Source organism: Dermacentor variabilis, chromosome 2 (genome assembly GCF_050947875.1).
Source record: "Dermacentor variabilis isolate Ectoservices chromosome 2, ASM5094787v1, whole genome shotgun sequence".
In the NCBI taxonomy this organism is placed as follows: domain Eukaryota; kingdom Metazoa; phylum Arthropoda; class Arachnida; order Ixodida; family Ixodidae; genus Dermacentor; species Dermacentor variabilis.
The window spans coordinates 182,783,143-182,809,186 of NC_134569.1; the positions used below are offsets into that span (position 1 = coordinate 182,783,143).

Consider the following 26,044-nt stretch of genomic DNA (forward strand, 5'->3'; position numbering starts at 1 on the left):
TATAACATTAGGGAAAGAAAGAGATGGCAGCTACCACTTTCCCGCACTAATTATGGATCAAATCGGCTATCCAGTTGCGTCCCATCCTTATTAAATAAACTTCATGAAAACGGTATAGAGATAACTGACACTACTAGGAAAACATTACGAGACTTCCTAATTCAAACTGAGTAATTATTTTTTTTAACGTTACTTTGGCTAGGGGAAGTCACTACTTGGCTCCTTTAAATTAGGTAGTTTTTCATTTTGATGGCATTTTCGCATATAGGATGTAACCTGCAAGAAATTTACGCACATCTTCATTTGCTATCTATGTTTCTGCATGTCAAGAAAACGTTCTATGTTGAATTTTACAGCAGTTGAAAATAAATATGTATTTCTGTTATATAGTGTATATTCATATATGTCATTTGTACTGTATCATCTTGTATCACTGATTGTACATTTAGCCTCACAAGTTTTTCACTTATACATTTGTGCATTGCACACACTAAAGTGTACAAACATTATTCTGTCCCCGTTGTCATAGATAGGGGCAAGAACCTTGTCAAGCTGCAAAAAAGCAGCTTTTAGTTCTTGTCCTAGTGTTCATTTTTTTGTAAATGAATGAATGCTAAATAAAGATTGATTGATTGATTGATTGAAAATGCTAATGTAATGCATGCATATCAAATATGTGCTAGCATGAAATATTTTCGCTTGAGCACATAATAGAGCTCTGCACAATAACACATCGCCACACCACATAACAGCGAACTGAAAGAGCAAAAGTACATAAAATCGCATCTACAGCTCAGTTAACGATACTATATTACCATCCAAATCAAAAATACTGGCCGCTAACAGATAAAAGATTGTGCGGAAAGTGTAGTGTACCAGTTCGTCTTTCTCGGACCGACAATCACATTGCACTATTACTGCTGACAAACTACGTTACGCCAAATGAAATAAGGTCTATGCGCTCATCCGGCCTCTCACAGCACCGCCTAAGGCTGGTCGTTTATCCATGCTTGGATTGCAGGGGGCGTCTGGAAAGGCGGAGCGTGAACGAAGACGCCGTCCGCGACGTCTTTCATTGGAGGATCGGTGACAACGTCGGTGAAATTACTGCGCCTTGCGTATTCCGTCACCTGAAATAGCGATAACAGGCGGTCAGTCTGCACCGCCCAATGTTACGGATTGGTGACGCTTCTTGCAAGCAGCGCTGGCACATATTCGACGTAGACGGTATGGCCATCAGAGAGGAACACCGTTTCGCAGCAATTGCATCTAGCGCATCCAGAAGTCAGCCATAGCCGGTCGTTCGCGTGCTTGGTGGTGGATGCTGCTTCTTCAAGCTGGTAATGCTTCTTTCCGCCCTTTTCTATGTCCTCGATAATACTTGCACTCGATTTTTTTCATAAACACTGCTGTCAAGAGTGTTGTGGATTTCCAGCTGTGAAATATTTACCACACTTTTCAGAAGTTAAGGCAATGTTGTAGCACATTATCGGGAGGCGCTTAGTTTCACAAGCGCTGTCCTACCTGCGGATGTCCGCCCAAACGTCAAGTAATCGGTCGCATCCCTATGTGGATGCAGCTCCGGAATCTATATATGCAGCGTTCAGAACATTTGCCAATCACAATTTTTCTAAGAATGCGTCACAGACAACGCACACTCCAATCATGTGCCATCGAGCTTCTCCTATTTCATGGTCGTTTTTGGCGGCGATGAAGCGCATTTACAGTGGCTGCATTACGAGCGTACTTACGATTTCCAGTTCATCCGAAGTTCTCACGATATGCAAAACGGCCAAGTTGTTCAGCGTTCTCGTGAAGTCATCTTGCCTGCAATAAATAAAAGATACAGGACATTCGACGTGGTCGTTCGGTTTAACATATAAAATCTCTCTGTAACGCACACCTTGCGTGTCTTAGGCAACCGAGCACATAGATACTTAACCTTGAGTGTTGCCTCAAGAGTCCAAGTATATCAGACATCAAGCGAAGGTTGCGACAACCAACAGCGACTTAGTGAGTGGAAGTGTAGCTGAAAACAATATCAATGAGATAGGTGAGTTGCACTAAAGTGCTTCCTGACTGGATCGTAGTAAAATGCAAAGCTGATTAATATATTCAAGAACGTGGACAGAATGCAAAGCATGATGTGCAGTAGCACTTATATGAGGAGTCGGGGAGCTACAAAAGCGGGCGGGGGGTGGGGGGGTGATTAAGGTCATCAGTATTCGAAGTTAAGTGCCTGTGCCTGTGGATCAAACACAGTGTTTGTAAAAAAATTGTTTTAGGAAATGCTCGACAGTGTTTGTGTCTTTTCTTGCGCAATATATTGTAGTGGTCTCGGAGAGCTCTACATTACACCAAGTTTACATCAGGTATAAAAATGGTGCGCGCTATAGGCTATTTGTAGGCAAAATGTTCTAAGCGTGTAGGTTAACTTTGAAATAAATTACGTATGCAAATGCTCCGGAGCATTGTGAGTGTGTTTTACGAGAGGTGCAATATTTATGGCAGTTCCCTGCCACAATTATTATTGCCACCGAGATCAAGCTTAGCGAAAATAAGGGAATGAATATGGTGGACAAATAGGAGAACTTAAATGCGCGTGGAATAAATACAGCATTTGTAATAAATACATTACTTAAGTGATCGAAATAGTGATACGGCCGTTATCAGCTATTTTTCCAAGTATCCCCAAAAAAAAACCTACGTTACACAAGCTTTATATTGGGTGGCCATGGCTTTTTGGGGGGCATATTAAGCGTATTCTGCCGCGAAACTTTAACGTTTCCGACCTAATGAGGAGAGTTGCAAATATTTACTGAGCCCTAGTTCTCTTTCTTATTCTCATTGGCAACACACAAGCGATTTTTTGTACATTTATAGTGTCCTTGGTGAAATAAACGAAGTGCCATGTTTATGCTTAGCGAAAATAATTGCATGGTTATTATTGGTTATGTGTAGGCGAAGTTTGAAGTGAGTTGGTTAATTGCAGGCTTTATAAGAAATTATGTATGCGACCGAACCGGAACATTGTGAATGCTAGAATACCAGCTTGCGCTTGTTGGTTTTCCGTCCTGGTGTTAACAGCGCAAAACGTAGACGAGACACGAGACGAGAAGACGACACCACAAGCGCTGACTTTCAACAATGTTTATTTGAAACACGGCTTCTTATACCATTGCCCACATGTGTCGCAGTCACGTGACCGCACATCATGTGAAACACGCACTTTTTTTTGCACTTAAGATGGTGGTTGTACTTGCAAAAGCTCAAGTTCTTTTTTTTGTCAGTAACAAGGACGGCGTGCTAACGCATTGGTCACGAAGTCTGATAATCTCGGCTGCCTCAATTATCTCCCGGACCAGCTTGTCATTGTGTTTCAGCACTTCACGCCATCTGAATTCTGCGGCGCAAGCTTTAGAGGGGCAATCCCTGACATGGATACCTAGATTCTTGTTAGCCTGCTCGACGCTATGTTCCTTTAGTGTTTCGTTTGTGCATGTTGAAGTTTGCTCTATGTACTTTTTTCCACATTTCAAAGGTATTGAATACACCACGGCTTCTGTGAAGAAACTCCATGACCAGCTGGTCCGGGAGATAATTGAGGCAGCCGAGATTACCAGACTTCCTGACCAATGCGTTAGCACGCCGTCCTTGCTACTGACAAAAAAAGAACTTGAGCTTTTGCACGTACAACCACTATCTTGAGAGCAAAAAAAGAAAAAGTGCGTGTTTCACATGATGTGCGATCACGTGACTGCGACACGTGTGGGCAATCGTATAAGAAGCCGTGTTTCAAATAAACGTTGTTGAAATCCAGCGCTTGTGGCGTCGTCTTCTCGTTTCGCGTTTCGTCTACGTTTTGCGCTGTTAACAGGATTATGGATGCCTTTTACGAGTGGTGCCGATTTTATCCCGTTGCTCGGGCAGAACTGTATATGCCAACGAGATCAAATTTCTTGAAAATTGGGGATAGAACGAGGGAGAGGAAGTAACTGCATTTGTGTAGGTCAATAGAGTACTTGTAAAAAATTCCTTAACAACTGCTCGAAAGCCTTGTACGGCCATCTTACGCGGTTTTCTAGCATTCTTGGAAAAGAAGTTCACGTTACAAGCTTACATATGCCCGATATATGGGTAAATCTCATGTGCAATGTATGACGAAACATTATCGTTTCTAGCCCAATTAGGAGCGTTGAAAATAATTACTGAACCCTGGTTGTTTTTCCATATTTGAATGCGTTGTATATTGTACAGGTTTCTATTAGGCTTCTCTGTGTCCTTTGGTGAGCTAAAAAAGCCTTAATTGGGGTCCCATTCTAGGTAATATGTAGCAGAAGTTGCAAGCGTGTGAAATAATTTTGGATTTAGCATCCAATTACGTTTTGAAGAGATTCGTAGCGTTTTAATTGAGTTTTACGAAGGACGCAATATTTATGCCGCATTGCTAAGAAAACGATGAACGTCACCGAAATTCAATTCAGTGCAAACATGGCAAACAGCATCATAGATATGTATGCGAAGCCAAACGCGTGTGGATCAAGTATAGCCTTTGTAAAGGTTCCTTAAGAAGCTGCTCGAATGCATTAGATGCCGGCAAGTTTTCAAACGGGCGAGTGATAGGTGAGCAACATCTTCATGTATTTGGTTTAATTGCAAGGAACTGCGTTCCCTAATGTAATTGATAAATAAGAACAGCTTTGCGGGCAATTGGAATGTGATTATGCAATGTCACACACGTCTGCTGCCTTTACTCTAGACTGTTTTCCAGCAGCAGGAACTGCAGGAACTGGAAGCCCGGGTCCCGGCACCGCCTGCAGCCGTTTGCTATTCGAACGTACGACAAAAAACCGGACGTTACACCTCTTGGTGCCAAACCTATTTCGTATTTAGATGTCATAGGTTAAGGGCCTACATTGAACCTTGAAAAATACTCACGGCTCAAGCCTTCAACCCGAAACAGGAGTTTCACAGCGGCCCTTAAGCTCATGCGCGGCATCTGCACCTCCAAACTGTCTGCCATCAAAATGACGGGAGTGCCATCGATATTCCCATTTCCGCGAAGTCGATGCTCACGGCGCCTCCGCTCTTTCCAGCAGCATTTTCACTCCGGAGTTGTCTAGTGCGCGCGTCCTCGTATCTGAAGCTCGGAAGGCGCCAAGGTCAGGTCAGAAGTAGCCGCTGACAGTAATCACAGACCTAGTGGAAGTTACTTATCCCGCATACGACGTGTGATCTCTGTTTACTTCTGAACAATGGTGTGAAGGTGAGTATGGAGCCTCCCGTGCGAGTTAGTCGGCGTCAGCGTGCGACGAAGCGTCTTCTGGGAGCCAGTGCTTCTACCGTGTGCGCATACTACTACAGTTCCCCTGCGCCGATCATTCCAAAGCCTCGGTTCACTAGCGGATGAGCTCCTGGCAGCTGTAGAGGCAGATACGTCAGGCCATTCAATCCGCTCGATGAAGTGAAGCGCTGCGGCCTTGAATTGGCGGCATGACAGCCATTGTAGTGAACAAAGTGTTGTTGTCTACTGGCAGAATAGAATTCCATATTTGCCAAGTCATCCTCGGCCCATGCGCATAGCGAACGTTACTTGCCATATTTCTTAACATTATTACCCAAGCTTCGATGAAAAAAGAAAAACAGAATATCATGAAGAACTACGTTATCGCAAAAGGCCCGCTTTGCCGGAGCACTGCCACCAGCAGGGACTGTCGTCTGACAAGTCCCGCAACGTTAGAGAAGACTGGAAGCCTGTGGTTATGGCCTAGCTTTGTTATGGAATACAGATGAATTCTGAAGTGCGCAGAGGAAGCTATTTACCCATTTCCTTGCGCCCACTCGCTTTGGATGCTCGAAGAAGTACGCGGGTGAGTGCGAGTTTTTGTTAACAGGCGAAGTTGAAATGAGAAACCAGGTGGCCGAGCCCTAGCCTTATAACCTAAAGATTTTGCCGGTTGCTGTAGGCGAACATAAAGTGTATCTGCCTGAATGAAAAAGAAGGATTGGCCCGGAAGCTACTTACGTTGGCACCATTTGTATTTTAGAAAGCTGCTCCAGCACCTCTTTACGGAGATGTTGGGAAACTCGAACCTGGTCCGCCTCAGCTGCGCTCAGCTGCCCGTCGAGAGCCTCTTGAGCTATCCTGGAAGTAAAACAAAGCTTTCGGTCATCTTCGGTAGTAGCGGCATGGAGCTGCGTAAGGACGACGTTCTGAAACTAGGGTTCTCGTTGAATGCCATCAATAACGTCCACCAGCTAAAAAAATATGGACGAAAGAGTTTAAACTGCGCAGTACTAAATTATATTCATTCTACAAACGTGGAGAGTTCAGTAGAAACGTCGCCATTATTGTAAACGTGAGTAAAACAAATACGCACCCGTCGCACAACGCTCGTTAACTTTCCTCCGAATTTATACGAACTTCCTGTTACGTTTATTGATGTCCTATACAGGGGCGCTATAACGTAAAACTATTCCAAACTTTTCTATTCCAATTCTGCAATCAGTCCTCCGTGATTGGTCAAAACTTTTTTGGAGCACCCCCATTTCACCTGTCTTTAACGCGCCGTCACGAAAACCGCGATAGCTTTTCGTCTGATATAACGTGTACACACGGATTATGCATGATTTGACCGAACAAAAGAAAAATAGTTATTTCTGATTCGACGCCTCTTTGCCATTAGCCCTTGGCTATTGGTTAAAAGTCTTCGGGCTGCGCCCACTTCACCTGCCTCTCACGCGACGTCACAAAACCGCAAGAATTCACCGCGTCAAAATTACGAGTACGCGATAAAGATGCATTAATATGCCGAACAAAACTGAATTTTCTTCTGAACAGGCGCAGGCTACCCCGCTCCGAAAGAAATAAAAGATGGCTGCCGCCGAGCGCTCAGGCACTGGCAACTGGCACCTGTCGGAGGTCATGGATTTATTTGGGTGTAATAAAGCTTTTTGCGTGGCCGTGTAAGGTTTTGGAGCACTTTCGGCATGCTTACGACCTCGTTCGGCCAACTCTTCTTTGCTGAGGATCCGTTTTAGCGTCATTCGTAAGCTTCCGTTGCATGCGGCCGCGATTGTCGACGAGCCACCGCAAGCAAAGTGAGGGAAAGCGGACCAATCGCAGACGCCGGCACCACCCTCATCATCCGGTTATCGATTTTCAGTGCAGTGGCTCGGCCCTATCGAATCGCCTTCCATTCGAGCGTGCTCCTCAGCTCTTGTGAGGCAATTTGATAAGACAAGCCGCTCAGTGCAGGCAATGTTATTCGTTTTTCAAGCAAACAAAAGTGACCTCCTATGAACGAGGAGAGCGTTTGATTGGTCTGTTCAGACAACCCTGCGGGTGACCACCCGATGCTTGCATCGGCGGTTACGCAAATTTGACGTCAGGATATTGGAATAAAAACATGTTGGAACAGTTTTACGTTATAGGGCCCCAGAATTACAACGTAGTAACACTTGTGAATACAGTCTGAAAATAAATTACACGTATTATTGCTTTCTATAGAATTTCTGTTCGAAACACAAGCTACCTTTATATAAACAATGTTGGTATTACAAAGCAAGCATACATTCTTATATTCTTCTAAAGACTTTTCTAAAGACATTTTTAAGATAATGCAATTAGACAGTAGAATTTTTTTCTCTAGAAAATGTTTTCTATATGAGACGACATTTGACCATGTTGTTCAATGTCGTTTTTATAAAACATTGTGGTAAATGGCCGTCTTACTTCGAGTATTACTCCTAAAATACCATCTGCTCCTCTGAAATGCCAAAGAATGCCACGAACCGTCAGCAGTTATCTTCAGAGTTCTTGCGATTCCAAAAATGCGACGCTTTTCCTTTGATTTCTTCATTATGGGGTTTAACGTGCCAAAACCACTTTCTAATTATGAGGCACGCCGTAGTGGAGGACACCAGAAATTTCGACCACCTGGGGTTCTTTAACGTGCACCTAAATCTAAGCACACGGGTGTTTTCGCATTTCGCCCCCATCGAAATGCGGCTGCCGTGGCCGGGATTCTATCCCGCGACCTCGTGCTCAGTAGCCCAACACCATAGCCACTGAGAAACCACGGCGGGGCACGATCAGATTATGTGGCATTATTTCCTGCATATGCCTTGCGCTAGAACTCATGGAGAAACTCCTGAATATACAGGAAAGCTTGCGCGTAATCGGCATTAAATTGGAACCCCCACGTACAAGATCTTTTTTATTGTTTGTTTGTTTCTTTGTTTGTTTGTTTTATTAAGCCTTTGTAGTTGAAATTCTGGAAGCATCGTGATTTGCTTCCACGTGAAATCGAAAAGCGAATATTTTTGATGTCCTACTTTTTTGTTTATTTACTTACTTTAGTTTAGAGCACACGCTAAAGCTGAGCACTATAGTGGTAGTTTATTCATTCATGCAATATCATTCATGCAATATAACAAACAGGTGTTTTCGAACTAAAGAAAACTGGAAAGACGTTATATACACTGTAAAAAAGATATTGTAATTGCAGAGAAACCTCCTGGTGAATTTCGCTGCCCTCATTTCTGTAATTATACGAAGAGCAGGAAATGCTGATATTTCGTAATATGCGAATTTTGTTATACCACATAATTTTCACACTAGGAAACACAGGTGTGTTCTTTAATTTACAAAAAATCACCAAAAACAACCACGGGCCAAAGTCATTAGGCGGCTAAAAAAGTTCCTGAATGCGTCAAATACATGCACTGTAACGGATCACCGAAGAACAGGATAACCAAGCTACATAGAACACATTAGAGACGCTGAAACGCCTTGAACTGCAAAACATATGCCAAGCGTCAACCACACCAGTACATACCATTTGTGCCACGTAACTTGTGTGAAATGTTAAAAATATTTCTTTAGTGTGCTTTCACGTAAGAATATGTAAGTGCCACGTAGCTTGACACAACAATGTAATGCCGTTTGCCATCGCTTGGCGCAAATCAGGCTCTTTATGTATTTCACCTAATTACGTAATTAGTTATTATTAAAAAAGAACTTCGTTTAATAATATAATCAGAGCAAATGTATAAATGAGAAAATTGTAGACCATCCTGAAAAATTCCCGATCCTGCTTTTTGTTTCTCAATACGTTCTAACAAAAGCTTTTTCCAAGACTCAAGGTTGCCGGCGAAAGCCGGCGAAGCTTTTTTCGAGTTTCGCGGTCTTTCTTTAGGGTTTTCTTTCAGGGAAGTTATTCAACAATGATAATGCATAGCCCAGCCACTCCAGTTTCGACGTAGTATATCCTTGGTATATAACCAAGATGTGGTGGTTATCCCTTTCACACTACAGCGATGAAAAGTCGAACGCATGGCAGGCGTTTTAGACAGAATTGCATTAGTGCTGCTAGTAGAAACTGCAGAATGTGGTCACAGGGCAGTACTGAAAAGGATAACGGGGATCCGATAAAAAAAATTGCCAGGCTTAGCTTGGTTAAGCCAAGAATGCGTTGCATATTGCGCGGTCAGGTGGTGGCTGCGGCCGCGCGCGACCGCGCCAGTTGGGGCCCAGCTTTTCCTCCGTGACGTCACGCGCCGGCGCAGCGCCCCTAGCAGGAAGAGCGGCAGTCAGGTGGTGGCTGCGGCCGCGCGCGACCGCGCGAGTTGGGGCCCAGCTTTTCCTCCGGCTGTCGTGACGTCACGTCACGTGGTTGCACTAAAGGTCAATGGTGGCTGCCCGGCCGCGCCCAAGGGCTGAACTGAGTGATTGCAATACGCAACGCATAAAACCAGAAATATAGCGCATTCCAGAGAAAAGTGAAACCGGTCACTCACGCGCTGACACGGCTGTCGGCTGCCCCCTTAGGGACACATGTCGCAAATGCCAAGCGAAGCAGCAAAGGCGCCTCCTGGTTCGGCGTTCTCGTCTGTGGCTTCTTGGAAATCAACGTTGTGTCAAACGTGGCGGCATCTTTAACCTTTGAGCCCAAATGACAGGCCACGGAAACCGCGGCAAGCCGCGTAGTGCGTTCCACGTTCCTGCATCGCGTAAGCGAACCGCGTTCTGTGAACTTCGTATGCTTAGCCGCAAAGTGTATCGAAGACTCAAACGCAATGTAATATACTTTTCTTTTATTGCGACAACAATTACACTGACTCTAGAGATGCGCTTGCCTCGCCGCCGTCGTGCTAATATTGTATTGACGGTGAATGCATGGCCCACGCGTGGCACATTAGGAGGTGGCCGGCGACTCTACAGAGGCGAGACAGACACACAATGCGATTAGTTGCAGAAGCTGAGTAACCGTAACCCTCTGCTCGGTCGGCTTCGCCGCGGAGCCAGGACAGCGTTTCAACTTCCGCTGCTTGAGCCTTCTGCGCAGCTTCGTGCCCACTTGTGGAGGTGCTGTCTCAGTGGTTCGAGAACAACAGACGGTAACGTTCAAGCTAAAAACGTGGATTTTCTTCCTACAGTCTCGTCTCGTGCTGGGCTGCTCGATGAAGCGCCGTTCCATCAAACCGCCATGTCTCGTCCACAATCGACGCGTGACTCCTGCACGCCGCTGGCGGCGCTGCTCATCGCCCTAGCCTTCTGAGACACCTCGTATCCGTCAGGGTGATGTTCTCTGGAGCAGCAGTTACCTCGAAGGGAGAACTGCCGTGCAACTGCTGCGCAACGCCAAGATTTGACATTCTTTTCAATAATGCTTCGAGGAAAAGAGCTTTTTTAAATTTTTTATATACAGAGACGAGCGCGTTCCAAGGTCGATCCAAATAGGTCGCGAAGCTTCGGGCGAAAAGCGGTTCAGTACAGATTGTCACCGACATCTGCAAGGGTGGTTATGGGAGCAGCGATTGAAGCGCAACTATGTTTGGAGGGAACAAAGATTGGGAAAGAAAGAAAGGTTTTTTTTTTTTTAAATCAAGCGAGACACAATTAGATTCATGCAACGAAAATAAATTTCCTGGTCAATTTTATATGTTCGTGACGAGTTAGGAAAATAAAAGTTTATTCCATTTTATTATTATTAATAAATACATCTATTTTCAGCGCCAATAGTTAGAGACAGCGACAGAGACAGTTAGAGACGCCACTGTCACTCGCAGTGCAATGCACGTCTTGAAATGGGCAGAAAGGCGCGCTCGTAAAGTTCACCTGTTGAAATACGCCACCCCTCACAGTTTGTGCCTTCTTGCTTGTCGAAGTTTGTCTGAATTTGGTGACGCGGGTAGCTTCATCGCTTCTTAATCTGTTCAGTCAAAAGTTGTGAGTTACGACCGCCAGATAATTGTGCAGCTGTTTTCATGCGACTGCGCCGGCCGACGGGCTTGGCGTCCGACGAGCTTGGCATCCGACGGTAGGATCAACACTCTACACTTAAAGCTTTCGTGGGCCTCCAAAGAAAATATGATCTGTGCAGGGGTGCGATTTCGACAACCGTACGGCTGGCTTTTCCTGCATCGCTTTCCGCGCTGAAAGCTCGAAACGCCCATCAAGTCGAATGGCGGGGCATTTGAACATATAGCTCCAAAAGCAGGCCAACAAAACAAATTTCGCGCCTTCGAAAACAAAATTACGTCACTTCTGCTTTTAACGGACATGGCATCACATTATTTTTTCTTCCGCCGGAAGTGTTCCCACCACATACAGATGGCGCTAAGCCCCATGAACCGCCGATGGACCGCCATGATTTGAACGTATGGGCTCCTGTGGAAGCTTCGCTACCAGGTGTAATTTACCTTGCGCGTTCCGCTTAAATTGTTTGAAAAACGATTTGGCGCGTATCGCTACCCTGCTTGCCCTCAAATTTCTCACAAGTGTCGCATTTTGGAGTCTACGACCTTAAAGGGGTTGGGACACCAAATTTTGAGGCTATAGAAAGCATGTTGTAGGCTGCTTCAGTATGCGAGGACACCCAGAACGAGGTATTGGACGCTGCAAACATTTCAAAATAATTTTAATTCAGCTCCAAAAAGTCATTAAAAACTCGTTCTCGTAGTCGAGACCCATCGCTAGCGCGGCAGTTATTACGTCACAGAGGAGGAACGAAAATATTGACGTCATAGCACACTAGCACAAAAACGTGACGTATGATAAGAAGCGATGAAATATCGATTACGGAGCCTGCTGAGCCGAGCGACCGAGCATAGCCTCCGCTATGACCCAGCTACAGGCATATAGAAATCCTTTCTTAATGCAAAGAAAGCGTGCAGATACGGACACAAGAGGAGAGAAGTGGACAACACGAGCGCCGCACGGCGGCCCGCGAACGGCAAACTGCGTGGGGCGAGTTGCCGTGCGGACGGGCCTTTACACGTTTGAACACTAACCGGCCGACTCCGAAAGGGACCAGGATATGCGGCGTTCGTGTTGTCCGCTTCTCTCCTCGCATAGTCGCATAGTTCGGCAGCTCGGAGCGGTCTCTCGTTCGCTTAGCCTTTCTCAATGTGAGGGCCCGTCCACGTTGCCGACACGGAAAATCGCCGCACGCCGTTTGCCGTTCGCGGGCACCCGTGCGACGGCGGTTTTGCTCGCGAACGGCGAGATTTCCTTACCGTAGAGAGGACATGCCCGGAACCCATTTGTGCGGCAGCCGTACGGCGAAGCGGCCAATCAGCGACCGAGGAGTGGTCACTCTGACACCGACGGCAGCTTCACCGCCTCTGATCGTTCAGCGCCGCCGATATCGTCGCTAGGCCTTTTCCGGTTCACTCAAAGCTAAACGGCACTTCGGAATGAATCACCGACTCTCACAAGCCGCAATATTTTTTTACCGTTGTTGTCGCTCTTCGCAATAATTATAATAATCGCGACATGCACTTCGAATCGCCAGTTGTTGACCTCTGCTAGCAGAGCACGCGTATGCGCCAGCGGACGACGCAGCATAGTTTTACGTCACTATTTTTTGTGGCCCACGTGACCAAGCCATGTTGTGTTTCCTCCTCTGTGACGTCATAGCATCCCCCGGAGCCCAGAAACCGAAACCTAAATCGCTCGGTATAATAATGCTATTATTAAATTATTTATCGGATATATATGAATCGCGCTGTGTGTATCGTGCTCCCTGAACCATGACGCAACGTTTGAATCAACAAACGCATGAACGAAAATTTTGATGTCTCCACCCCTTTAAAAATAACACTTAAGTGGCCTAGTTAATTGCCCGGTTGATTAGAAAGAAAAGTCAAAGTTGCCTTCGTGTATGGGAATGCATGCTATTGCCGCGACAGCGCAAGCATAAACTTGTGTCGACACCTGCCGGCAGCTTCAGAAAACAGCCGTTCAGGGAGGGTTTCCATGTGTGCCAAGTATTACCATGACCAACACCTGTGCCAACTGTTACATTGAACTACGTAGACGTAATAATTCGATACTTCTACGGAATTTAAGTAAGAACATTGCCGCGGTAAGCGCAGAATATTTTTCCTGTCACTTTAAGCGATATGTGGATGTCCCTGTATTCCCATACCGAGCCCGACCACCTTTATACTTTATCTCTGTGTTTGTGCACTCCAATGTGGAAGACGCGCCAACTAACCTTTCACAGCATTAAGCAAGAAGTTCATTAACAAGCTTTCAAAAGCGTTATGTGACTCGGACTCAAGGCTGTCGTGAAAATCCAAGCAAAGGAGGAATGGAGACAAGAGGACTACGGATCTTATGCAACACTTCCGACGATGACGGCGCCAATTACTTCCCACACATATCGCTACGATTCTGGTCCACCTATAAAAACACGCTGCAACACAATAGGCAAGCACCAAATGACTATTTGTTCTTACAGTTTTCAAACAGGCATGTCGACATAGTGTCAGGGCATTACGGCTCCGAGCCTTCACCTCCTTTCTTATCTCGGAAGTTTTATTCTTCTTGAAGCCAGCGCAGCCGCGCCCAGGGGCTAATAAAATATTTGCGTGTGTTGACTCATTTCATTATCATTTATCGAGATACCAGTCCGGGTGCGCCTACAACAAGCGGTTGATGCACGTGAATCTTACAGTGCACGTAAAACCTTCTGGGAGAGCTGACAATGTGTCACTATTACGAACATTGTCCAATAATTAATTTCTGGCACATTTTAATTAGGTTTTAGACCCAATAGCGTTGCTTAGTCTTGTACTCAATGATCATACTGCCGAGCACAAATACAATCACATTTACGTCCCTGAAATATTGCGCAGAGATTGTTTGCTCTAGGAACCCCGCAACGTGACGCTGCGGTTCTGACGGTGACAGAAGCTTAAGAGGCTCAATATTTTATTATTTTTGTATGTGTCCCACTAAAAATGCAGAGATGGTGCCGTCCCTGCAAAAAACAGGAAGGCACTACTACAAGCATTAGTGACGCAATGTGCAAGCCAAACTTCCATATATGACTGAGACGCCGACATTAAAGCACAATGGCAGTGCACTCCACTCATTATCCTATGTATTAGATATCTACTGATTTCCACTTATCTTTTGCTGATCTCTACATGAACACACCGTAGCATAAAGTGCGAGTTCACGGCTCGTGTACGTTTAGCGCAACATAAGAAACTAAGTTGAATTCTAACAAACATGTAAGGAACTTGGTCATAAATGCGGCTTTAGTGATTTGGTCATAGGTTACGCCCGAGCATGACTTTGTTATTAATTTAAGCATAAGCAAAACTATCACGGACCTCCGTTGAGACCTTATAGAGAAATCGTTGGCCCACTTTTGTGACGTTGTAACAAAGCATGTGCATGGTTGTATAGAATTGTGACACCGCACGTATGCACATAAGGGCACTAACCGTTTAAGCTAGTGTATACAATAAATATAGCTTTTTTTTTTTTGCTAAAATCAAAGGTGGCATATCCGTGTAAAAGCTGAAGAATATTAAATATACAGTGAACATCAAGGAAACGCGGATTGCGCTTGCAGTTATTGTCCCAAAAAACGACAAGAAAAATTATCAGGTCTTTTATGCATGCAATCGTGGTTCTTCCGTGAAATGTCTGATCATAAATATTATTCTGTATGAACAAAGAATAGAATTGCAACGCAGCCAATGACACAGTTAGAAAGCACTCCTACGCTCAACTGGAAATATAACTAATAGCGATGGTGCGGAGAGGAATGTAATGCAACTAACATTAAAGACATGAAACCCCAGCAAATCCGTAACTTTCGAAGCGAGCTCAACGACAATTTCAACAATCATTTTGCTGACTAATGTGCGGCACGATAAACATTTGTGGCGCGCTGTTTATCACTACGTAGCTGTTCTCGCAGTTCCGCCGACAGCCAGCAAAATGAAGTCTCTTAGTCTTCCAAAATATGTAAATAAACGCTGAATAATGCCATAATCTAGAATTTCGCATTACCTTCCGGCTGTCTTATTGGTTTACGTTAAATTTCCTTCCAGAAGTAGCAGTGTAAGCCAACTGCCTCTGCGTGACGCTTTTGCACCTTTGATGCAATTCGACTTACGCCAGAAAGTCTTTGTCCACAACAAGATTTGCGACGTTTGTGGAAAACGTGGTGCACTTGTCACTTCCGAGCTGACACGCGAGGCTGGCCAACCGAACGGCTGTCGAGGCTCTGCGTGAAACAACGCGACGTGGTGTTATTAACAGGTTCTCACTCTCTGTGCGCACAGTTAGCTCAATAGGCTTGACAACATGGTGTTGTCAAGGTGTCGGCGTCATTGTCGTACATCGAACCGACGCCAATGGTCAAGCAAGCAATCGGTGCAGCCGCGTGAGGAGGCGACAGACTGCAGACGTCCCGCAGTGTGTCGACTCCTCTAGTCGCATTTACGTGAACGAGATAGTAGTGCATCACACTTATTAGATTATCATGGTGCTAATACGAGACAGCCTTTACATGTGGTTTATTCTCCTTCGTTCGAAACAAGCCGGAACTTGTTTCCAGCTCGCGCGTTTAGCTGACGAGTGGACGAGGGCAGACTCTACCACTCAGCTCACGCCTCCTCTCTGTCTCGGTGCGATGCGACAGGATTTTCATGACCCGCGTAGAATAGCTGGCTCGTGTCGGTCTACACTCTACAGGCATACATCCTATTTGCCTCCACCTAGCGCATCTCTGCAGTTAACGTGGCTACAATGCGCTAGAAATCTGGTCCGATGCTCACTGTCGCAATAATGTGAAATGCGGCTGGTAATGCAGTATGGCATCGATTACACTTGGTGTACCACTCCTTTGCGCCCGCACCCCAGAGAAGAGTTGACGTATTTTAGGGCGACTGCGTTTTGACCGTCAGTAGGCGGTATACAATCCTGAAATGGTCTCATTTCTACTTTCTCCCGTAATGGAACGCGTTATCGAACTCTTTCTTCCCAATGTACCCTCATATGGCGCATTTATTCAATTCCACCTTCTAGCTCATCCATGACGTTTACATGGTTGCTATGTGATTAAAACGCGATTTGATTAGTCAACCTAGCATCGATGTGACCATATCAGTGAACCACGCGCGATACGAAGCTGCGTCTAGCGTGCTCCTAAAGTGCAGCGTTCGAAAGAAAATGAAAAGGAAAAAGAAAAATTATCTTGGTCAATGGAGCTCACCAATGCGCGCGCATCATAGGTGAAAATTATTGAAAGCAAAAGAAAATTACCTAGTGCTTCAGCGCGTGCCATAACAAGTAAAAATCAAGAAAAGAATGAAGTGTAGTGTTGCATCGTATCACGTGTAAGCAGAGAGCAGTTTACTGGAATGGCGTAGTTCTCCCTCTCCTTTTGCATAAAGGTATGTGTTATCTGCTTGATGCCAGAATGTATATTATTCCTTCATGTATATAGCCTCCTTGCGCCTCGCTTCATAAGGGCTCTGATTCTTGAGAGAGGCCTTACGGCAAAGTTCGCCCTCGTTTAGCCTGCAATGTCTGCTATGCTATGGTTTTGAGAATGTTACGAACCAATTGTTGCAGCAAAACAGAAAATAAGGCATGTTTTTTTACGCTGTCAATATTGAACCTGTAGGGCAAAAATAATGAACAGTAGAAGGAAAAAACACTATTGTTTTTTAGAAACCGCGCGCTTAAATAAAACCATGAGCAGTACAACATAACAATGTCCCTTTCACAGAAAACTAGAACGTCAGCAAAAATACGAACGACGTCATCTGCGGTGGGGGCATAATATATTTGGACAGTTTAAGTGTTCAGAGAGCGTACCCACGAACATGTCCGATGGTTTGCCTCTACTGCCTCTCTTATCCGAGCGTCACAATGTCGAAACACCACCTTGGTTTCACTGACAGTTAACTATGACAAAGAAACATTACTGTTGACAACGTAAAAAATAATTAGAAGCTTAACTATTATTTGCACCCTTCACATTTACCGAAAGGCGTTCTCGAAAGTGTCCCGGTTTCTGTATGCGCTAAAAATAGCATTACATATAAATTATGTCATGAACATAAGACTCTATAGTGAAAAGTTCTGTGGCTAGCGCGCTGCATCATTTAACGCTCAAATATCAGAGACCGTAATGGGCCTCTTTGACAAATCCATACCAATTGATAGGAAAGTACGCGTATATTTCACACGATTCCCACGATCGTCGTACAACTGGAGTAACACAATTTTCTGTGACAGTCTTAGTACAAAATTCTACATTTCTACAGTTCCTGCGTTGCGTTACAGGGCCTGGTATTAATACATAGGTTTTAATAGGAAGCTTTCGCTCGGGCGCAACTTCAATGCCGGCTATTCAAATACATTAAAACGCAGAAAGGTTTTTTCTGAGATAACCACTGGGCCGATATTATTGAACTTTATTGCACTTGAGAGAAAATGTGCAGTTCTAGTGACTCCTGGAAGCGGAATCTTCATTTAGGCCCGAATTCCTTAAAAGGAGCTTGCAAAACTTGGTAAGTTTGGAAAAAGCGGAAGCACAAACTTTACAAATTTGTAGCTCTGCACTCAGAACAGACATCGCAGTTCTGTAAACTGCAGCCGTTAGAGCATCTAAAGAGTAGAAATGTGATTGATCAATGTATATCTTACGTGAATTTTTTACATTGTTTGCAAGGGTTTCGCAAACGTCCTACTCACCTATTAGTGGTCTATTTGAGAGCCATGTATAATGTATAAATTTGGTCTTCTTTAGTTGTACTATCAGGCGCAATTCGTATAACTCTGATATCGTTTTTAATTTCCGAGTTACAGAGTTGTAAGGTTTATAGTTTCGTTTTCTGAAAACTTGCGATTTTCAACAATCCTTATAAAAATATTCATGGGCTAAATCAAAGCTTATCTACCAACAGTCACTGTATGGATTTTAACATTTTCTTTTAAATGCAACAAAGAACATCCAATTTGGTGCAATGATTGCTGAGAGAAATGATTTCTCCTTTCCTATATTTCGACAGGAACCCCCGAGTTAAGGTCTCCTCTTATTATCCGAAATAAACCCAGATGTTATAAAACACGCCCTCATGGAGGGCCTTCGATGAACGTTCACCTGCTAAAAATCATTTAACGCACAAGTAAATCCAACTTTATGAGCGTTTTCAAATTTCGGTCCAATCAAGAAGCTCCTGGGAATCTAACCCACGACGTTGTGCGGATGAGCAGAACACCATCCCCACTGAGTAACCACGACGAGTCTGGGCAATCATGTTACCACGTCCCGGTAAACGCTAAGACACGGCGCGACACCAAACGTCATCGTATCTGCGTAAACTTCGAACCTGGCGAAATCTCCAAAACAAGAAGGTCTCATTAAATCGAGCCTGCAAAGATTACTGTCGTACTGCACGAGATCGACAATGAGCTTGAATTTAGGGTTGACGCGCCGATGCATCGCTCCTGCAGTTGGATGCACTGACAGGCAGTGGCGTAGCCAGGGTTTGGCACACCAGGAACGGTGCCTGGCCCCGCGACGGCCGCAGTTTCTGTGTTAGTATGGGGCCAGCTAAGCCCTTCCTAACCCACCCTCACCATCCTCCTCTCCGAAAAATATTCCTGGATAGGGAACTGCTGACAGGAAGATACGCTAAAAAGCAGAGGCCCGGCCGAGACCTCGCTTGAGCTCATCTATAGCCTTAGAAAAGGCACCAATCAACGGGCACTTTACATTGAAAATCTTTCAATTGTGCATGCGTCAACAGAGGGGCAACATTCCTTATTGATAACAAACCATTAGTAGATTACGTCATTTCAACAATTAATAAAGTACATTGTGAAGCGTGAGAAACGATGTCGGTCTCCACGAATTATCTTATTATCAGTCTATTAGCCCATCTATAGACACCAACATGTCTCGTGGCACATCAATGCTGTTCAATTTCATGAATGCTATTCATCATTGCTATTCATCAATTTTAACCGCAAACAAGGCAAAACAATTAAAATAACCACTCACGGTGCAGCAGAGGCAGGAAGGTCTTTGCTAGGATTGATGGACGCGACCCGCTGTTTCATCACACCCAGGACGCGTTTCTGCAACAGACGAACAAACGCAAGAAGTGACGCATTGTTCCTTATACTGGACGCTAATACACGCGACTTCGCAGTCTGGTGTGCAGCAATGGCAGTGTTGGCAGTGGCGTCAGGAAGTAATCTTGCGTTGGTGTTCGCTGTAAAAAACAAAGGCCTCTTGCATATTCCACCAAAGCGTGTACTCGCCCAGAAATTGGAAGAACGTGAACTACGGAGGTGTTCTAGCACAGAGAAAGCGCACCAACTCTACGTTCCGCAGAGCGCTGCACACCGAACGCGAGATTCACGCCGTCGTTCCCCCGCACTCGGTGCTAAACCACGTGGCCTCGATGGCGCACCAATAAGAAAGACAGCGCGCCGCGGAGAAAGGTGAGTTGTGTGTTTGTAAATTGACACTAACTGGTCCGAATTTCATGTCTCGTAGGAAAACCACAACACGTGCAGAGCCGAACAGAAATCCCCGTTTCTCCAATTACTTCATTCGGTCCGATTCAGTAAGATTGTGAAATCAGCCACGGCAGCAAAAAAAAAAAAAAAGAGCCGGCAGATCCCACGCCCTATGGGAATCGGTCTTTTGCGAAGCAGTGTGCGAGGAGCCTACCAAATTAACAAAAATATCATGACAGCACGGAGACAAGGGTGGCTGTTTCATGACCTACATGACGCGCATGTCGTGACATTCATGTCATGGCCTATCATTTATGTTCGTCATACACTTTTGTCATACCATGCTAATTTTGCTATATACGAAGACGTAGGCCGCTGTTTCATGACCTACAACACAAGCATGCCGTGACAGTCATGTCATAACCTATCATTTATGTTCGCGATAAACTCTTGTCATACTATGCCAGATGTGGTACGTAGCAAGTTAACGAAGCGAGCGTGTGAGCCCTAAGACGTAGGCGTCAGTTTCATGAGCTACTTGACACACATGTCATGATACTCATGCCATGGCCGAGCATTTATGTTCGTCATACAATTTTGTCATACTATACTAATCTTCATACATACCAAGTTAAACGAAACGACCATGAGAGCGCCATGACGTAGGCGGCTGGATAGATAGAGTCAAAGTGGCAAACGTTCGCCAAGAAATGCTTCGCATTAAAAAAATGTATTCGCTCAAGGAGTCGGAGCTAAGTCAAGTTTCACGCATCATGCCTTCTGCGTGCATAACTTAATAATAAGGTGGGATGAAGGGGAACTGAGGGGCTCGATTTTGGTAATAATGACCACTTCAAGCCAACAGGCAATGGAGCCATGGAAAGAATCGAGGAAATTAACTATGGTCTAAATTGGAATGTGGAAAATAATACAAAAGGGAGCTTAAAGTAGACAAAAAGATAATTTGTCGCTGGTGGGAGCTAAACGAGTGAAACACACGCGAAAAGCGCGGCGTGTTTATCTATATCCACTCTGACTTGACGTATCGAATAATGCCAGAACGTAAGCTAATAATTCACAGTCATGAATGTAAAGCGATATAGTGCTTGAATATACCATTTTTGTTGTCCACAGACCACCGTCTACTTACATCATGACATCAGGTAGCCCAATGCATAAAATTTGAAAGATATTTTAGACACACACAGATGTTGCAATGTAATCAGTATTCCGACAAGAATAACACTAACTACTAAAGCGACACTTGAGCTCTGTATCACAATATTGATTTTGATAATGCAAAAGCAGGTGCTTTAACATCAGACATAAGTGACCATTTCTCAATATTTTTGTTTTCCTGGCAATCCAACAGCGCGATCAAATGAATAACACTTGGCAAGTATTTTCTCCGAGTGTAATGTTGAAAAGCTTGCTAATCTCCTGTCAAATTTTAACTAGACTGTTGTTACGAAAGCGACTAACTGCAATAAGTCCTATAATATATTTATATCTTCATTTATGTCCCTATATAACCAGTGTTTTTCACCCAAGGCTCGAAAAAAACGTAGAAAATTGCGGAAATCGTTGATAACTATAGAACTATACGAAAGGATTAAATTTCGCGAACGCCTTTTCCAATTATTCTGAAACACAAAAGATCAAAATAAGCTTCGTGAATATAAAAAGATGCGTGACAAACTAAACAAAGATATCAAAAGCGCTAAAGCTGAATTCTATATAAATAAATTTCTCAGTACTGACGACAATTACAGTCTTGTGGGATACCTTCAAGGAAACAGTAAACAAAAACCAACAAGAAAGATTCATTTTGAGAAACCTGGTGCCTCTGAGAGAAAGATATCAAACTTGTTCGGCAAGCACATTCTTACAGCGGCTTCCTCCTCAGGTGTCCCGCTTGATATAGTGTGTGAAAATTGCATCGCTGCAAACTATCTCTCAACTGTCTTCTTATGTTCGGCAGACCAACATGAAGTGTAGGACGCAAAAATTTCAATGAAAGGTAATTCCGTCTGTGGCCCTGACGAAGTTAAGACAAAACCAGTAAATGTGGTAATTGTTATAGTTGCAGTGCCTCTGGCGCACATCTGCAGCCTTATTTTGACAACAGGCGAGTTTCAAAACAAAATGAAAAAAGCAAGAGTTTCTGTCCTTAATAAAACAGGATCTTCTGACGACCTAAACAACTGCAGACCGATTTCTATCCTCTCTATATTCTCAAAGATAACAAAACACATCATTAGCAAAAGAATAACAGGTTTTCTTTTAATGCTCGCACATAATCACGAAGTATCAGTGCATCTTTTGTAAAAATAAATTGGTGGAAGTAGTCTTTCTTGGAATTAAAGAAGCAATTCTCAAAAACATAGAAGATAAGCATTTGACACTAGGTATCTTTTTAGACTTTGGAAAGGCGTTTGAATGCGCGCAACATGAACTCCTCTTACGTAAACTGCTCTTCTGCGGTATCCAAGGTATAGCACGTAAGCTAATACAAAGCTATTTAATTTCAAGGTCACAGTTAACGTAAAAAGTAAAGTCGAATTGGAGTTGGAAACAATTAAATTTCGAGTACCCCAACGGTCTATTCTCGGACCTGTATTGTTTTTACTGTACAAAAATCATATTATAGATATTAAAGGTCGTAAAAAGGTGGTGCTTTACGCACATCATCCAAATGTATTTTTCTCAGGAGTCGACATACATAATGTATGCGTAGAAGCAAATAAATGGATTAAAAATGTAAGTACGTGGTTAATATCAAATAAAATGGAAATAAATACAGAAACAAGAAAATATTGGTTGTTTAGGTTGAAAGGACCAACAAGTGCGCCAGCCTTACCTTTGGAATTTGAAGGAGTACCTATCTAACACATATCTACGATCCGATTTTTAGGAGTCGTGTTTCAAAAAAATTTATCATGGTCTCCGCACGTGGACGCATTAAGAACCGACGTATCTAGACTCATTGGCATGTCAAATAAACTAAGATTACTCTTCCCGTCTGAAGCTAAAAGCAAAATCTACTATGCCCTTGTGCACTCGCATCTGATGTTCTGCTTCCTGGGATGTTTAGCGACAACCGAGACAAACCTTAATTATCTTTTATCGTTGCAAAAGCGAGCTATACGGGCAATTGGAAACGCCCCTTTCACTGAAGGCATTGCATCGTACTTTACCCCATATAGCATACTTCAGATGAAACAATTATTAAAACAAAAACTATTCTGGAAGCCCTACACCAATGCCGAGCAAACAGAACGAATTCTCAGGAAACCTATCAAGTTAAACAGTATCCATGTGAACTACGACAGAGCTCAAGAGCGAAGACCAGCTCCCGCACAAATCAATGTTTACAGAGGCTATCGTCACAAATACCAGAACTCCTCAAAAGTACCCTGACATATTAAACTTCATAAATTTTAAAGACTCCCAAACACCAATCACGGAGCAAGTTAAAGCTTTATTTCTACTGGAGCAGATGTGAGAATTTAACCCCTGAGCCAATTCTCGGCATTAGCCTAGTGTACTGCACTATTATTTTTTCATTGTGTATTATGTGGATTTATTTCATTACGTGTATGCATTGTGTGTCAGGTTTGATTTTCAGTGATTTCGATTCCGTAAAATTAACTGCATATTTCACTGCATTTCACTGTACTTGTATTGATTTATTGTATCTGTGTCGGCATATGATGTGTAATCATCTGTGTATAAGATTTGCTGCCTACGCTGTCAGGGAGGCATAGCCTAGTCAAGCTCTTTCCGGGCATTTTGTTGTGCCTCTTCAGCTAATTTGTAAGAAAGTGTCTTAGATAAAAGAGAAAGAAAGAAAAAAAAGAAAGAAAGGAAGGAAGGAAAAAGAAAGAAAGAAAGAAAGAAAGAGAGAAAGAAAGAAAGAAAGAAAGAAAGAAGGAAAGAAAGAAAGAAAGAAAGAAAGAAAGAAAGAAAGAAAGAAAGAAAGAAAGAAAGAAAGAAAGAAAGAAAGAAAGAAGGAAAGAAAGAAAGAAAGAACAGACTCCAGGAAGTGTCCTGAAACTAACTGTTCGCCGGGACACACCGAAGCCAGCCGTGAAAATATTTCGTACAAACCACGCAATAAGCCGTCTTCTTTTTTGAAGTGCCCTCATTCACGTATTAACCATTGCTGTGGCAGAGAAACAGCGTTAATGAGTTATCAGCTAGCCTGAGCCAGCACTTATCAACACGTTCGTAGACTTCTAGGCCAGGTACGTGGGTGTGCATTAGAAACGTAACCAAGAATAATTTTTCACTGCGTCACATGCAAAAAGAGTTATAATTAGTCGGATTTAATAATCTAAGCGCCTTGAAACATATCGGAAAGTAGCGAATACCATTTACGGCAGCTGTCCGCAAACTTGCAACGCAGCGTCGCTTCAGTAGCGTGATCAAGAAGGAGATTTTCTTCCTGGACAAAACGAAGTTTCTGTTGCATAAATTAGAGCACTTATGGTGAATAGGACGAAATGAAAGCAATTGCTGTTGTCAGAAGGTCTATATAAAAATATTTCAAGAGCAGGATGTCACCGATTTCTATTCTCAAACCTCTGCAGCCTTACCTTATATGCATTTTCTTCGTTCTCCGTAACAAGCAGGGTGTAAGCCTGCTTCTCTGTGTCCAGGAATTGCTCGACATGGTCGTCCCACAGAGGCTTGTCTCCGCGTTTCAGGGCAGCCCAAGTCCACATGTAGCCCGTGAAGTCGTGCGGCCGCTTGCTGCGTGTGTAACAATGCTATAGTGCAGAATAGCCCACTAATACTTCAGCTAAGAACTGAATCATAAAAAGAAAATCTCTGGACGAGAGAATTTGGGCTGCAGCGCATACGGCAAGCATTCTGCCAGTGCTTTCTCATGATGCGAAACTTACACGATGCCAAGCAAACTTCATAGAGGAAGGGCTAAGAATGTAGCAGAAGATGCATGGTTTATTATATTTATAGACAAATTTCAAATAAGGAGAAGTAAAGACAGTCGATGGCGGCCAATAATTAGGCATGTGTAATGAGACTAGGAAATTAGCAAGCAATGTAAGGAGTCAACTAACATAATGTATAACTAATGGGAGATATGAAGGGAGAGGCTTTTTTCGTGCAGTGGACAACGTAGACAGGTGGTGTTTGTAGTGGTAGTGATGGTGATGGTGATGAGCTCTAGCTAAATAATTGCTGAGTTACTTTCGTTGTGCAGTAATTGGTAACCGTATTCAATTACATTGCTGAAAAAAGTTATTGTAATTGTAATCGGGTACATTTTTATGGAACGTGTACATGTCCCAACCTTCACATGAGACCTTCTTCTTTTGGTAATCATTAGTAGCAAACATTTCAACAACACACTTTCTGGCATGTGCTGTTTTATTTGTATTTGGTGACGTTAGCTTAACCAATAGGCAGAAAAAATAATGAATTTTATTTTGAGATCGTTATGTTCAAGTTGCTCTAAATGATAATTAGATAGGGATAAGGAACCTGCAGACTAACGAGAGCAAACATGGAGGCTTTTCAAGATAGTGTATATTAGAAGCGCCAAGGTTTTTTTGGCTCCATATGCACGTACGTGAGGATGCCAAGGAGCATCGCAAATATTGTCGTGTCGAATGCGGTTAAACAAAGTTTGGCGAGCGATAGCACAGTTTTGCTTGATGTGCACTCACGTCAGAGTGCTAAGGAGGATCGCAAATATTGTCGTGTCGAACGCGGTTAAACAAAGTTTGTCGAGCGATAACACGATTTTGATCGATTCGTGAAATGTGGCAGACGCTGCTCGGCGCCTTTAGCAAATACCGCATCTACAACTGCGCCACACGACAACACACAGGCGCTGCTCGGCGCGGCAGCAGCAGCGAGCGAATTGGCGGTCATGCTGCGTCTTGCTTCAACGCGAACGAAGCGTTGAAAGCACAGCGCATACGAAGCTACCGCCACTAGGCGCACTTTCTACCATAGCAGACCACTTTGACGATGAGGCCTGCGCGACCGCGCAGTTTGTCCACATCGCAGATCGCTTTCAATATATGGGTGCCCACGCAGCCTGCGCAGTAGCCGCCGGTAGTGGCAGGCTAAGTCCCAGTATGTTTTTGGCTGAGCTTGAAGGTCATATTTACGGAACTAGGCGTTTTCTCAGTTTGTACCTGGAGTAGTACAGCAATCACTCTAATAATGAATTGTTTGGTCAGAGTCATACATTCTGATTCTAATAGAGTTTCTGCTTTT

The 26,044-nt window shown here is 43.9% G+C and overlaps 1 protein-coding gene across 1 annotated transcript; it reads right to left on the minus strand.

Moving 5' to 3' along the window:
• Positions 1–662: 662 nt before the first annotated feature.
• LOC142570584 (uncharacterized) lies at positions 663–12,536 on the minus strand. Its single transcript, XM_075678955.1, has 5 exons — positions 12,523–12,536; positions 9,802–10,005; positions 6,026–6,145; positions 1,752–1,827; positions 663–1,130 (listed from the first exon to the last, which is right to left on the minus strand). Exons 1-5 carry the CDS (start codon positions 12,534–12,536, stop codon positions 987–989), a joined length of 558 nt encoding a protein of 185 aa, XP_075535070.1. The 3' UTR covers positions 663–986.
• Positions 12,537–26,044: the final 13,508 nt, after the last annotated feature.

Coding starts and splice junctions, on each gene's coding strand:
- LOC142570584 (XM_075678955.1), bottom strand. Junction 6,146..9,801: donor GCCGACAGCCGTGTCAGCGC/GTGAGTGACCGG, acceptor TTTTACTTCCAG/GATAGCTCAAGAGGCTCTCG. Junction 1,131..1,751: donor CTTCGGATGAACTGGAAATC/GTAAGTACGCTC, acceptor TCGCTATTTCAG/GTGACGGAATACGCAAGGCG.